Below are 11,829 nucleotides of genomic sequence, written 5' to 3'. Positions count from 1 at the left end.
CTCCCTCTCCATCCATTCTCCAACGCCCCCAATCCATCTCTCTCTTCTCCACACACAACACATTTGAACACCCCCCCCCCCCCCCCCCCCCCCCCTCCCTTTCCTTCCCGCGGTTCTCCCCTTTTCTATCTCAGGACGACACATGAAGGAGAAGCAGATCCTCATCTGTTGAAGGTTCCGCAGTCTCTGTCCCCAAACACGCCATCATGTTACCTTCGTCGGTACGCCGCGTCGTGGCGGCCGGCCAGCAGCACGCCGCCTCCTCATCAGCCGTCGCTGCTGCCGTCAGAGCTGCTGTTACGACGATGACGACGACGACGACGACGACGACGACGATGACGTGCACCGCAGTCTCCCCCCCTCTCTTCGCCCGCGGTCACCAGCGGCGGTACTCCTCGTCGAAACCGTCTAGGTCGGATAATGGGGGCTCGGACGACATGACGGGCCAGTCCGTCCCCTCGGCACGGGGTCAGTCCAAGGCCAGCGGCGACAAGAGGAAGCGCAAGGCTGCTGCCGATCGCGACGCCACCAAGAAGCTGCCCAGCGTTCCCAACACGCACCACATGGTCGGAGAGGGTACGTTTCCCATCCGCCTCCCTTCACTTCTCCCGTCCCTCTCCCGTCGTCTTCTAGCTCCGGTCCTTGGACGAGGCTCGATCCTCGGAAAAGAGGGACTAGAAGAAAAAGAAGAGGAGAGAAACGAAGAACGCATCGCTAACAGCCGTACACAGCCCTCGGCCTCTCCAGCTTCTTCTCCCTCCACCGACCCATCTCCATCACGCAGACCATGCCGAGGACCGTTACGGACGAGCAGTTCGCCTCCATCTTTGCGCCCCGGACGCGCGGCAGCAAAGTGTCGGACGCCATGTCGACAATCTCCAACACCATCGACCAGCTCGAGGGACCCATGGCTACCATGACCCTCGACGGCCAGCAGCACCAGGACGGTCACCACAGCGACGGCGTCCACAGGATCGAGATGCGCAACCCCGACGGCAGCGACTCGGCCATCTCCATCCAGGTCGATGCCATGTCGGGCGATTTCCTGCCCTTCCACCCTCCGCCCCTGCCCCAGCCGCAGTCGCAGGTGCAGCACAAGTCCGCGTCCGCCGCCGACGCTGCCGCCGACGCTGCCGCCGACGCTGCCGCCGACGCTGCCGCCGACGCTGCCGCCACGCCTCAGCACCGCTCCTACAAGGCCATGTTCACGATCGAGGAGAATACCGAGCCCGACGGCCAGATCCGCATCGTCGCCCACTCCCCCCAGATCGTGCACGACGAGCAGCACCAGCCCCGAAGCTTCGTCGAGCGCCTCGCCCGCCGTCAGCTCCGCCTCAACGAGTCCCAGGCCGGCCGCCGCGACATGCACGCCATCAGCGTCAAGCGCCAGCGCAAGCTCAGGATGAAGAAGAAGAAGTACAAGAAGCTCATGCGCCGTACCAGGAACCTCCGCCGCAAGCTCGACCGCAATTAGAGAAAGCCGCTCCGTGGCTCGGCGTCGACTCTTGGGGGGAGGATATCCCGTCATACGAGGACGATGATATTAGCCCGGATCCGGGCCGTCTGTCCAGATTTTTTCCCTCTCTTTTTCTTTTCTTCCTCTTCAATCCTTCCTTTCCCTTTCCCGTCGATTCCCTCTGTCTCGGCATCGTCTCTCCATCATCATTGGCGGAAAGGGGGGCAGTGGCTGGTCAACTACTACTTTGCATCTCCTTGGCACGGCATCTATGGGTGGAGAGGAAATCCTGCATCCCTTTCCCACTCACCTGGATGACCTCTCTTCCACCCCATTTCCTCTCTGACCTCCTGGCTAGCCTACTCCTGGAAACCACTGTGTGCTGCATTGATTCTCTTGTTGGGGCTTCTAAGATTTCTCTTCCGTTCTTTTTTCTGCTCTCTTCATAGATCTCGCGCACCAGAGTACCTAGTAATGATCTCAAGAGGATGATTATTGCGCACAAACACACAACACGACAGCACATACATATATATATATACCATATATATGGATGGATGACTCTTCCAGGAATGTTTTTATTTTTACTTATACTTACAAGGATCATTGCATGCCATGCGATTGCCTAGGCTCACTGCTAGTACACAGTACTAGCAGTATTAGTATTAGTATCATCAGTAGTAGGAGTAGTAGTAGCAGTAGTAGCAGCAGCAGCAGCATATGCCATCCCTCTCCTCAATGATGAGGAAGCGCGTCTGTACTTTTATATTTCCTGTTTCGAAATTTTTTTTTTTGGTTAAATGTATACTAGGAGGAGGAGGAAGAGGAAGAGGAGGAGGAGGAGCGGCGGTAGTAGATATGATGGGGGGACCTGAGAAATAATCAAGTTACACAATTCGAATCCGATGACTATCTACTTTGAACAGATTGTCTTGTTACACTGTCGCTGTGATGGCTGCGGTCGAGTCGTTGACAGAGAGAGAACCCTGAGTCTAACAAGAGGTCATCGTTCTTCATAACTCGCAGCTCATGGTGAGAAAGGCACAAGTCGCATGTGCCCCACGTCTTTTTTTCGGGGGACGCTCGTCTTCTCACCGCCCGGCAGAATCCAGTCGATCGCCAAAAATTTGGTCGCTGGCGCAGAGAAAGCATCCGAAAGTTTGTGAGGGACCATAGCCTCTTCTCTCTCTCTCTCTCTCTCTCTCTCTCTCTCTCTCTTCGTGCTGCATTCGTCTCCTTTATTACTTCTTCCCTCTACTGTGCGAAGATAAAAAGGCAGACTTGGTCCAAAATGTCGCGCAAGCAAGTGTAAGTCTCATGCGGCAATCATAACTAGCAGTCGAAGTGAAAAAAACAAGAAAAGAATTTTTTTTTAAAAAAATTAAAAAAAAAAAAAAATACAGAAAACAGAAGAAGATGGAGAGGAGTGCGATTGGGCTAGGCTGACGTTTGAAACAACTGCAGGGACGGCCGCATCCAGGCACTGATACGAAATGGACAGCAGGAAAAGAAGAGGAGTTTCTTCGTGGTGGTAGGCGACCATCCCAAGGATGTGATTGTCAACCTGCACTTCATCATGTCGAGGGAGAATATGAAGCAGAACAAGTCTGTGCTGTGGGCGTACAAGAACAAGCTCCTCGGGTTCACGAGCCACCGGCAGAAGCGCGAGCAGAAGATCAAGAAGGAGATCAAGAGGGGGATACGCGAGGCCAACACGGAGGACGCCTTCGAGCTGTTCGTGTCGCTGCACAACATCCGGTACTGCTACTACAAGGAGACGGACAAGGTGCTGGGCAACACGTTCGGCATGTGCATCCTGCAGGACTTCGAGGCCGTGACGCCCAACATCCTGGCGCGGACGGTCGAGACGGTCGAGGGCGGCGGCCTGGTGATCCTGCTGCTCAAGGGCATGAGCAGCCTGAAGCAGCTGTACGGGCTGTCGATGGACGTGCACTCGCGGTACCGGACCGAGGCGCACAGCGACGTGGTGGCGCGCTTCAACGAGCGGTTCCTGCTGTCGCTCGGCAGCTGCGACTCGTGCCTGGTCATCGACGACGAGCTCAACGTGCTGCCCATCTCGGGCGGCAAGGACGTCAAGGCGCTGCCGCCGCCGGACCTGGACCAGGCCAGGTCGGCCGGGGACGTGGCGCTCGACGCCGTCCGGGACGAGCACGCCGACCGCCAGCCGGTCGGGTCGCTCATCTCGCTGGCCCGCACCGTCGACCAGGCCAGGGCCCTGCTGACCTTTACCGACGCCATCGCCGAGAAGACGCTGCGCAGCACCGTGGCCCTGACGGCCGCCCGAGGCCGCGGCAAGTCGGCCGCCATGGGCGTCGCCGTCGCCGCCGCCGTCGCCTACGGCTACAGCAACATCTTCATCACCTCCCCCACGCCGGAGAACCTCAAGACCCTCTTCGAGTTCGTCTTCAAGGGCTTCGACGCCCTCGGCTACGCCGACCACGCCGACTACTCCATCATCCAGAGCACGAACCCGGACTTCAACAAGGCCATCGTCCGCGTCAACATCCACCGCCAGCACCGCCAGACCATCCAGTACATCCGCCCCCAGGACGCCCACGTCCTCGGCCAGGCCGAGCTGCTCGTCATCGACGAGGCCGCCGCGATCCCCCTGCCCCTCGTCCGCAAGCTGATGGGCCCCTACCTGGTCTTCATGGCCTCCACGATCAACGGCTACGAGGGCACCGGACGCTCCCTCTCGCTCAAGCTCATCAAGCAGCTGCGCGACCAGTCCTACGCCGCGGCGGCGGCGGGTGGCGGCGGAGACGGCGAGACGGTGCTGACGGACCGATCCACGGGCAAGGCGTCCAGGTCGACGGGCGAGCTCACGACGGGCCGCAAGCTGCGCGAGATCTCGCTCGACGAGCCGATCCGCTACGCCAAGGGCGATTCGGTGGAGAGGTGGCTCAACAAGCTGCTGTGCCTGGACGCGACGCTGCCCAAGGCCAGATCGCGCGCCAACGGCTGCCCGGACCCCAACAGGTGCGAGCTCCTCAACGTCAACCGCGACACGCTCTTCTCGTACCACCCGGTCCCCGAGAAGTTCCTGCAGCAGATGGTGGCGCTGTACGTGGCGAGCCACTACAAGAACACGCCCGACGACCTGCAGCTGATGAGCGACGCGCCCGCGCACGAGCTCTTCGTGCTGGTGCCGCCGCTGGACGAGAGCTCGGGCACGCTGCCCGAGCCCCTGTGCGTGATCCAGGTGGCGCTCGAGGGACGGATCAGCCGGCAGAGCGTGCTCAACAGCCTGAGCAGGGGCCAGCGTCCCAACGGTGACCTGATCCCGTGGCTGGTGTCGCAGCAGTTCCAGGACGAAAACTTCGCGTCGCTGTCGGGCGCGCGTGTGGTGCGCATCGCGACCAACCCCGAGTATGTGTCGATGGGGTACGGCACCAGGGCGCTGGACCTGCTGCGCGACTACTACGAGGGCCGGTTCACCAGCCTGTCGGAGGACGACGGGGCCCTGCTCGGCGGCGAGGCGGCGACGTCGACGTCGCTGCACCGCATGACCGAGGCCGAGCTGGCGGCCTCGTCGCTGCAGGACGCCGTGACGGTGCGCGACAAGAGCGAGATGGCCCCGCTCTTCGCCAAGCTGCACCAGAGGCGGCCGTCGGCCCTGGACTACCTGGGCGTGAGCTACGGCATGACGCGCGAGCTGCACCGGTTCTGGAAGCGGGCCTCCTTCGTGCCGGTGTACCTCCGACAGACGGCCAACGACCTGACGGGCGAGCACACGTGCGTCATGGTGCGGCCGCTGGACCGCGCCGGCGACAAGAGCTGGGCGGGCGCCTTCGCGCGCGACTTCCAACGGCGCTACCTGTCGCTGCTATCGTACCACTTCCGCTCCTTCGAGCCGGTGGCGGCCCTGAGCATCGACGAGTCGGCCCGGTCCGGCGCATCCCTGGACTCGGCCGCCGACCCGCCACCGCTCACGGGCGCCGAGCTGTCGCGGCACATGACGCCCTTCGACCTGAAGCGTCTCGAGTCGTACGCCGCCAACATGCTGGACTACCACGTCATCCTGGACCTGGTGCCCACCATCGCCACGCTGTACTTCACCGGCCGCCTGCGCCCGGCCGTGTCGCTGTCGGGCGTCCAGCAGACGGTGCTGCTGGCCATCGGCCTGCAGCGGAAGGACATGGAGACCACCGCCCCCGAGATCAACCTGCCGATGCCCCAGCTCATGGCCATGTTCATCAAGATCCTGCGCAAGGTGTCCAACCACCTGGCCTCGCTCGTCGCCCAGGCCGCCCAGGAAGACATGCCGGACGCGCCGCCGCAGCTGCTCGGCGTCAGCCGGGAGGACGCCGCCGGCGTGCACGACGACGAGCCCGTCGACGACAGGTACGCCCCGCTCGAGACCAAGCTCGACGATGAGCTCGAAGAAGGTGGTGACGAGGCCCTCAGGCAGCTCAAGCTGAAGCAGAGGGAACTCATCGACTCGCTACCCCTTGACCAGTATGTGTATCTTCTTTCCTGTCACTTTCCTCTTTCTCTGTTTTTTTTTCTCTCTTACCATCTTTTTTTTTTCCTACATACATCCTCTTTATCTTTCCACCATTTTTTTTGGAAAAAGAGAAAAAGAAACTCCCCTTCAGTCATCTATACTAACACAAGATCCTTCCCCCCCCCCGCCCGACAGATATGAAATCGAAGGTGACGCACCAGGTTGGAAAGAAGCAGAGAAGCAAGTCGCCAAGGCATCGAGGGACGGGAAATCCACATTGGAAGTCTCGGTCAAGTCGTCCAAGCAGCAGAAGCGCAAGGCAGGACAACAAACGGCTAGTGAGGTATATGAGGAGGTCTTTGGGGATAAGGAGAAGTCGTCTCGCAAGAAGTCGAAAAAGGGGAAGAAGGATTAAATCTATCGTCTTTCATCTTTCCTCTTCTTTTGTTTCTCTTTCTTTTCCCTTCTTTCCTTGCTATGACGTCCCCCCCACTGTTCCGCATATCGGGTCTTCACATTCGGGCGTTTTTTGTTCTTGTTCGTCATTGTCTAGTTGAAGTAGGAGCAAGATCTGATACGGTTATGTCTTCTACGTGAATCATCGTATACAAGGATGGAATGTTACCCGTTTTCCTGAAAGTCAAGATCCAATCTGGGCAAGTTAGAGTGTTCCGGGCAGGCCTATGCTCGAATGCATCAGCATGGGATAATAAGATAGGACGTGTGGTCCCCATCTTGTCTCTTGTCGGTTTCTAGGATCACCGTAATGGATAAATAGGGACACGGTTTTGGAAAGACTTTTCCCTCTAGAATTTCCCTCCGCCAACCCTCTTCCCGTCTGAATGGGGATAATCAAGAAGAACAAAGACAGAAAGAAAGAAAGAAAGAAAGAACGGAGACTGGACGAAGTAGCAGGGTCAAGTATCAACTCATCAGGTGTACCTGGTTACTGTGACAGAGATAGAGATACCATCTACAACCCGCTTTCCAAGTCAACCAGCTCCCGAAAGTCAGCAAGCTGGTCGGCCAGGGCCTGACCGCGGAGCAGGGCGCACGGCTTCCTCGGCTCGCCCCCGTAGCCGTGGAACTCGTGCAGGGCGGCCTTGACAGAGACGAAGCCGCCCCTGATGGCGGCCCAGTCCCCCCTGGCGACGACCTCCTGGACGGCGCGGGCGCGGTCGGCCTCGCCGGCGGACCACAGCCGCAGGACGCGCAGGCAGGCCTTGGGGGCGAGGTTGGCGGTGCCGGCGATGACGCCGTGGCCGCCGACGGCGAGGGTCTGGATGGTGAAGTCGCAGCTGCCGCCGAAGGTGCGGAAGCCGCCGGGGGCGTCCCTGGTGGCGGCGACGACGCGGGCCAGCTTCCCGGTGTTGCCGCAGGTGAGCTTGACGCCGACGATGTTGGCGTGGGCGGCCAGGCGGATGATGGTGTCGGAGCTCAGGTCCAGGCCGCCGCAGGGCGCCGGGAAGTTGTAGATGAGCAGGGGCACGGGGGAGGCGTCGGCCACGGCCCGGTAGTGGGCCTCGATCAGGTCCGTGGTCAGGAGGGGGCCGTAGTAGGACGGCGGGAGGACGAGGGCGTGCGTGCCGCCCGAGGAGCCGGCGTCGCGGCAGAGCCGGATCGCCTCCCGCGTCGACTGGGCGCCGCAGCCGACGATGAGCGGGAGCCCAGGGTGCCCGGACGAGTCGAGGGCGTCCCGCGTCGTCCGGGTGATGAGCCGCCGCTCATCGTGGGACAGGTGCACGGCCTCGCCGTTGGAGCCGTGCGTGACGATGCCCGTCACCCCGGCCGCTGCCAGGCGCTTCGCGTGCGACGCCGTCGTCTCCACGTCTACCTCGTCGTCCGGGGTGAAGAAGGCTACTGTGGGGACGTAGACGCCCGGAGGGAGCGGAGGGAGTGGTTGAGACATCGGGTTCCGTATCGGTCCGTCCGTCCGTCTGTCCGTCTGTCTGTCCGGTCTCGGTTTCGGTCTTGGTCTGGACTCTTTTTCTTCCTTATCTTCGGTCTGTCTTCTCCCTTTTCTTCTCCTCTGCTGACTGATATGCTACAAGGGGAAGAGCGGGGGGGGGGGGGGGGGGGGGGGGGGGGGGGGGGGGGGGGGGGGGGGGGGGGGGGGGGGGGGGGAGGGGAAGAGAAAGAAGGATAGGAGAGGAAGAAGCTGAACCTGACTGAACTGGGCTGGACTCTCCCCCTCCTCTTATAGATACTTCCGACAACACACACTCGTACGGGAAGGGAGAGGGCGGGGGAGGGGAGTGCGTATTACCACCGGCCTCTTTTTTTTTTTAATTTTTTTTAATTTTTTTTATTTAGTATCTTGGATTTTTTTTCTGTGCGAGATCATGGTACTCAGTGCTGGAAAGTCATGTAATAGCCGGACATCTGCGTCTTAGTGACCCCCACGTCTCTTCACGTCTCGGCAAAGCTCCGTGAGATATGCGGGGATGCGTGTCTTGGTATCCTCGATCCACATGATCGTTGCCGTTGCCGTTGCTGCTGCTGCTGTTGTGTGTGTGCGTGCGTGCGTGTGTGTGTGTGCCCCATCTTATTCCGATGGGACAGTATCGGAAAAGCAAATGTGTGTGTGTGTGTGTGTATTTTTGGGGAAGAGGGGGGGGACCCAAACGGCACGTTACATGTATGATATTATCCTGTTTCGGACCTTTCTCTACTCTCCGCAAGTTACTCCATCCGTATGTATAGCTTACGTAGAAGGTGTCGACCCCCCACGTTCTCTTCTCTCTCTCACACTCTCACACACACACACACTCTCTCTCTCTCTTTCTCTCTCTTTCCACGATGCCCAAAGGGTTGGGGGAAAAACGGGGTGTCGGGTGAATCAGCACGAAGCTAGAGTCCGGCGTCCCGGATGTCGGAAGTGATGGGGGGGACTCTGGATTTTTTTAATATTTTTTTTTAGTTTTTTTTTTCCTTTTCGATTATTATTTTTTTTATTTGAAAAAGAGATGATATAATTCCTTCTTTTTTTTTTTTACAACTCTCTTGGTTTCATCACCCTTCCTCCCCCGCATAGCAGTGAGGGGAAGGGGGGAAGTACATGTGGTTTACGTGCGAGGGTGTCTGGAGTAAGTAGATGGATGATCTGCTCGACAGACGTGAATGGGAGGAAACTTGCTGTCTCCTGTGTTGCCTTTGGTCTCGTATTTCCCTTTCGATTCCAGGTCAGGAACCGGTGACGATGCTTCAGACTCTCTCGCCTGGGTTCCGGGCATCATCATCATCGACACCACTTGGGCTTCGCGCCTCCTTGTTTAAGAAAAGAAGAAAGAAAGAAGAAAGAGGAAAGAAAGAAAAAAGACGAGAGTGAAAAAAAAGAAGGGAGAAGAAAAAGATGACAGCATCAATCATGAGCAAACGTAGCGCAGACTGTCCCAAGAGTCATGGAAGGCCTGAACTGTCAACCTTCCAACCTGCCAGGATACAGAGTCGGCAGCTGTGAATCTGCCCGAGAGAGGAAAAGCGTCCACGTCCAGACCTTGCCCTGCCTGTTTCCTATGCAGCCTGTCTTTCCTAGGGAGGGGAAGGGGGTGATCGCCTATCGCCTGCAACCTCTCACGTACCCCCCCCCCCCCAAAGGACATCCACCCCCACCCCGGCTATGTCTTGCTCTCGTTCTTTTGGAAATCTACAAGCCATCTCTAGCAGCAGCAATCTCTCGGGCACATACGACCATTACCACGTGGCGCTATACAGTAAGACTAAGACTAAAAAAGACTAGGTGGTAGTGATGCTCTAGTGTATATGAAGAGCGGGAGCAGACGGTGGTACTCGGGAGATTCTCAATCTCGAGGGAGCTGACTTTTCTTCCCCGAGTAGGGTTACAAGGAACCGATATATAAATAGTGATAGTATGTATATACATGTGTGTGTGTGTGTGTGTGTGTGCATGTTTATATATATATATATACATATATGTGTGTGTGTATGTATGTATGGATGCATGTAAGCATATATATATATATACATATACATATATATATATATGTGAGTGTGTATGTATACATGTGTATGTAATGTATATATATATATATATATATATATATATATGTGCGTGTATGGAATAAGCCCGCCATCATTCGAGCTTGCCATCTTAAGTGGCTGGTACATTGTACATTGATGGTATAGGGTAGGCATGAGACATGGGGAGGCGGGGACCGGTCTGAAGCGAGGATCGACCTGGCATGGGGAGGGCAGCATCCGGAAACACATCTTCCGTGCCTCTGCTCGCCTAGCGAGGTTGGAGGTCGGATCGAGGAGCCTGAGCTGCACACGCGACGTTTAACCACCAAGTACGGTTGGTCTGTAGTACTATAGCATGTAGCAGCAGTGCTGCAGTAGTAGTAGCACGTAGCAGTAATAGCACGTAGCAGCAATAGCAAGCAACAGTAATAGTATGTGATAGTAAGTAGTCGTAGTAGTCGTAGTAGTCGTAGTCGTAGTAGTCGTAGTCGTAGTAGTCGTAGCAGTAGTAGTGAGTAGTCAATACAAGCATCAATCGTATCGACCAAAGATATATTGACCGGTCGGCAGCCACGCAGCGAGTCGCTGCTGTAAACCCTCTCGAGTTACCCGGGGAATTCTCAGATCCTGTTAGATCGGCGGCCGTGTCCAGTTGGCCAGAGTATCGATGAATCAAGCCCAGCTTCCAAGCCCATGCTCGCTTCATCGCCGTCACGTGCCATGGGTCGTCGGAACGGAGTGTGAGTAGAAGTTGAAAGGCAATCACTCACGCCAGAGCCAGTCCACATCACCTCGTCATTCGACCGTACACGGCATATATATCAGCCATCCAACGTGGCTGCCATCGCACAGCCACGGGCGCAAACGCAAATCCGCCTCAGCACCTCGTCAGGTACGACCGACGATGGACCACCTTCCGGAGCTTGGACCGACCGGAGCCTTGACTCTATCCACTGTCTCCATCTCTCTCTTCTCCTCCCATTCAAGCATATCAACCTCGGCATGTCATGTGTGCGTGTGTATGTGTGTGTGTGGCCTCGTAACAGTTGGGATCTTACCTGTGAGAGGAAAATAAGGTCCAGTATCACAGAGGAGGCTCTGTCCCGCTTCATTCACCTCGGAAACTCTCTCTCTCTCTCTCTTCTTCAACTCTCTTTACCACCACAGACCGTTATACTCACAATCTTATTTTCTCTCTCTCTCGCGTGTGATCATACTTTCTTATGCTTTCTCCGTTCAAGCTACCGTGTGTGATCCCATGACTTGATATATATATATATATATAGACATAAACCCCAGCCTCTCTCTCTGACTTCTTCTCACGGACAGTAGCACATCATGTTCCCCTCGCTTCCCCACACGCCCTACCTCGTCATAGGAGAGAGAGAGAGGATCGTCGAGAAATCGGAAAGCAGATCATCGAGACATCACAAGAAAGCGCAGACAGAACACACAAAAATGTGTCGCAGACACATTCGACTATGCCACGTCTGCGGCTGGACCCGAACCTGGAGATGGGAAAAGTGCGACAGATACCGTCGAGAGCAGGTGAGATGCTGCTCCGAGGGGATGCCATGCTATCCGCCCGAGAGGTGCCCGCACGTCGACTACAAGGGGACCACCGAGCCGTGGCCCCTCGTCTGTCCGGCCACCCAGTGCGGCAACTTTGACTGCCCCGAGAGGGTGAATGAGGAGGAGACGCTGCGGCGGATACGGGAGAGGGCCAGGAATCAGCTGCAAGGGCAGCAGCTCAGTGAGATGCTTGCCAAGGATAACTCGAGGTCGAGGTGGAACAGGTCGGTCCCGAAGGATCGCTGACTACGCTACGTCGTCCCTGCTCGATGCGTCGCTCTACCGTCGACTGGAGAGTAATAGAGAGTAGAGAGAGAGTAGAGAGAGAGTAGAGAGAGAGTAGAGAGAGAGT

General features: G+C 57.2%; 4 protein-coding genes across 4 annotated transcripts; 2 read left to right on the top strand and 2 right to left on the bottom strand.

The window, feature by feature from the left end:
* Positions 1 to 206: 206 nt before the first annotated feature.
* GMORB2_4037 (Mitochondrial domain of unknown function (DUF1713)) lies at positions 207 to 1,474 on the top strand (the record flags this gene model as incomplete). The annotated part of the gene is made up of 2 exons (XM_035466013.1): positions 207 to 576; positions 732 to 1,474. The coding sequence occupies 2 exons, from the start codon at positions 207 to 209 to the stop codon at positions 1,472 to 1,474; spliced, it is 1,113 nt and encodes a 370-aa protein (XP_035323850.1).
* A 1,273-nt stretch (positions 1,475 to 2,747) lies between these two features.
* GMORB2_4036 (N-acetyltransferase 10) lies at positions 2,748 to 6,339 on the top strand (the record flags this gene model as incomplete). The annotated part of the gene is made up of 3 exons (XM_035466012.1): positions 2,748 to 2,764; positions 2,921 to 5,935; positions 6,120 to 6,339. The coding sequence occupies 3 exons, from the start codon at positions 2,748 to 2,750 to the stop codon at positions 6,337 to 6,339; spliced, it is 3,252 nt and encodes a 1,083-aa protein (XP_035323849.1).
* Positions 6,340 to 6,897: 558 nt separating this feature from the next.
* Positions 6,898 to 7,833, bottom strand: GMORB2_4035 (4-hydroxy-2-oxoglutarate aldolase; the record flags this gene model as incomplete). The annotated part of the gene is made up of 1 exon (XM_035466011.1): positions 6,898 to 7,833. One exon carries the CDS (start codon positions 7,831 to 7,833, stop codon positions 6,898 to 6,900), a length of 936 nt encoding a protein of 311 aa, XP_035323848.1.
* Positions 7,834 to 8,273: 440 nt separating this feature from the next.
* GMORB2_4034 (uncharacterized protein) lies at positions 8,274 to 11,481 on the bottom strand (the record flags this gene model as incomplete). Its single annotated transcript, XM_035466010.1, has 2 exons — positions 8,274 to 8,331; positions 11,360 to 11,481. 2 exons carry the CDS (start codon positions 11,479 to 11,481, stop codon positions 8,274 to 8,276), a joined length of 180 nt encoding a protein of 59 aa, XP_035323847.1.
* Between the last annotated feature and the right edge of the window lie 348 nt (positions 11,482 to 11,829).

The sequence above is a fragment of the Geosmithia morbida genome, assembly GCF_012550715.1.
Source record: "Geosmithia morbida isolate 1262 chromosome Unknown scaffold_2, whole genome shotgun sequence".
Classification (NCBI taxonomy): Eukaryota; Fungi; Ascomycota; class Sordariomycetes; order Hypocreales; family Bionectriaceae; genus Geosmithia; species Geosmithia morbida.
The sequence above is the reverse complement of the archived record's forward strand: the minus strand, read 5'-3'. Positions and strand labels throughout refer to the sequence as shown.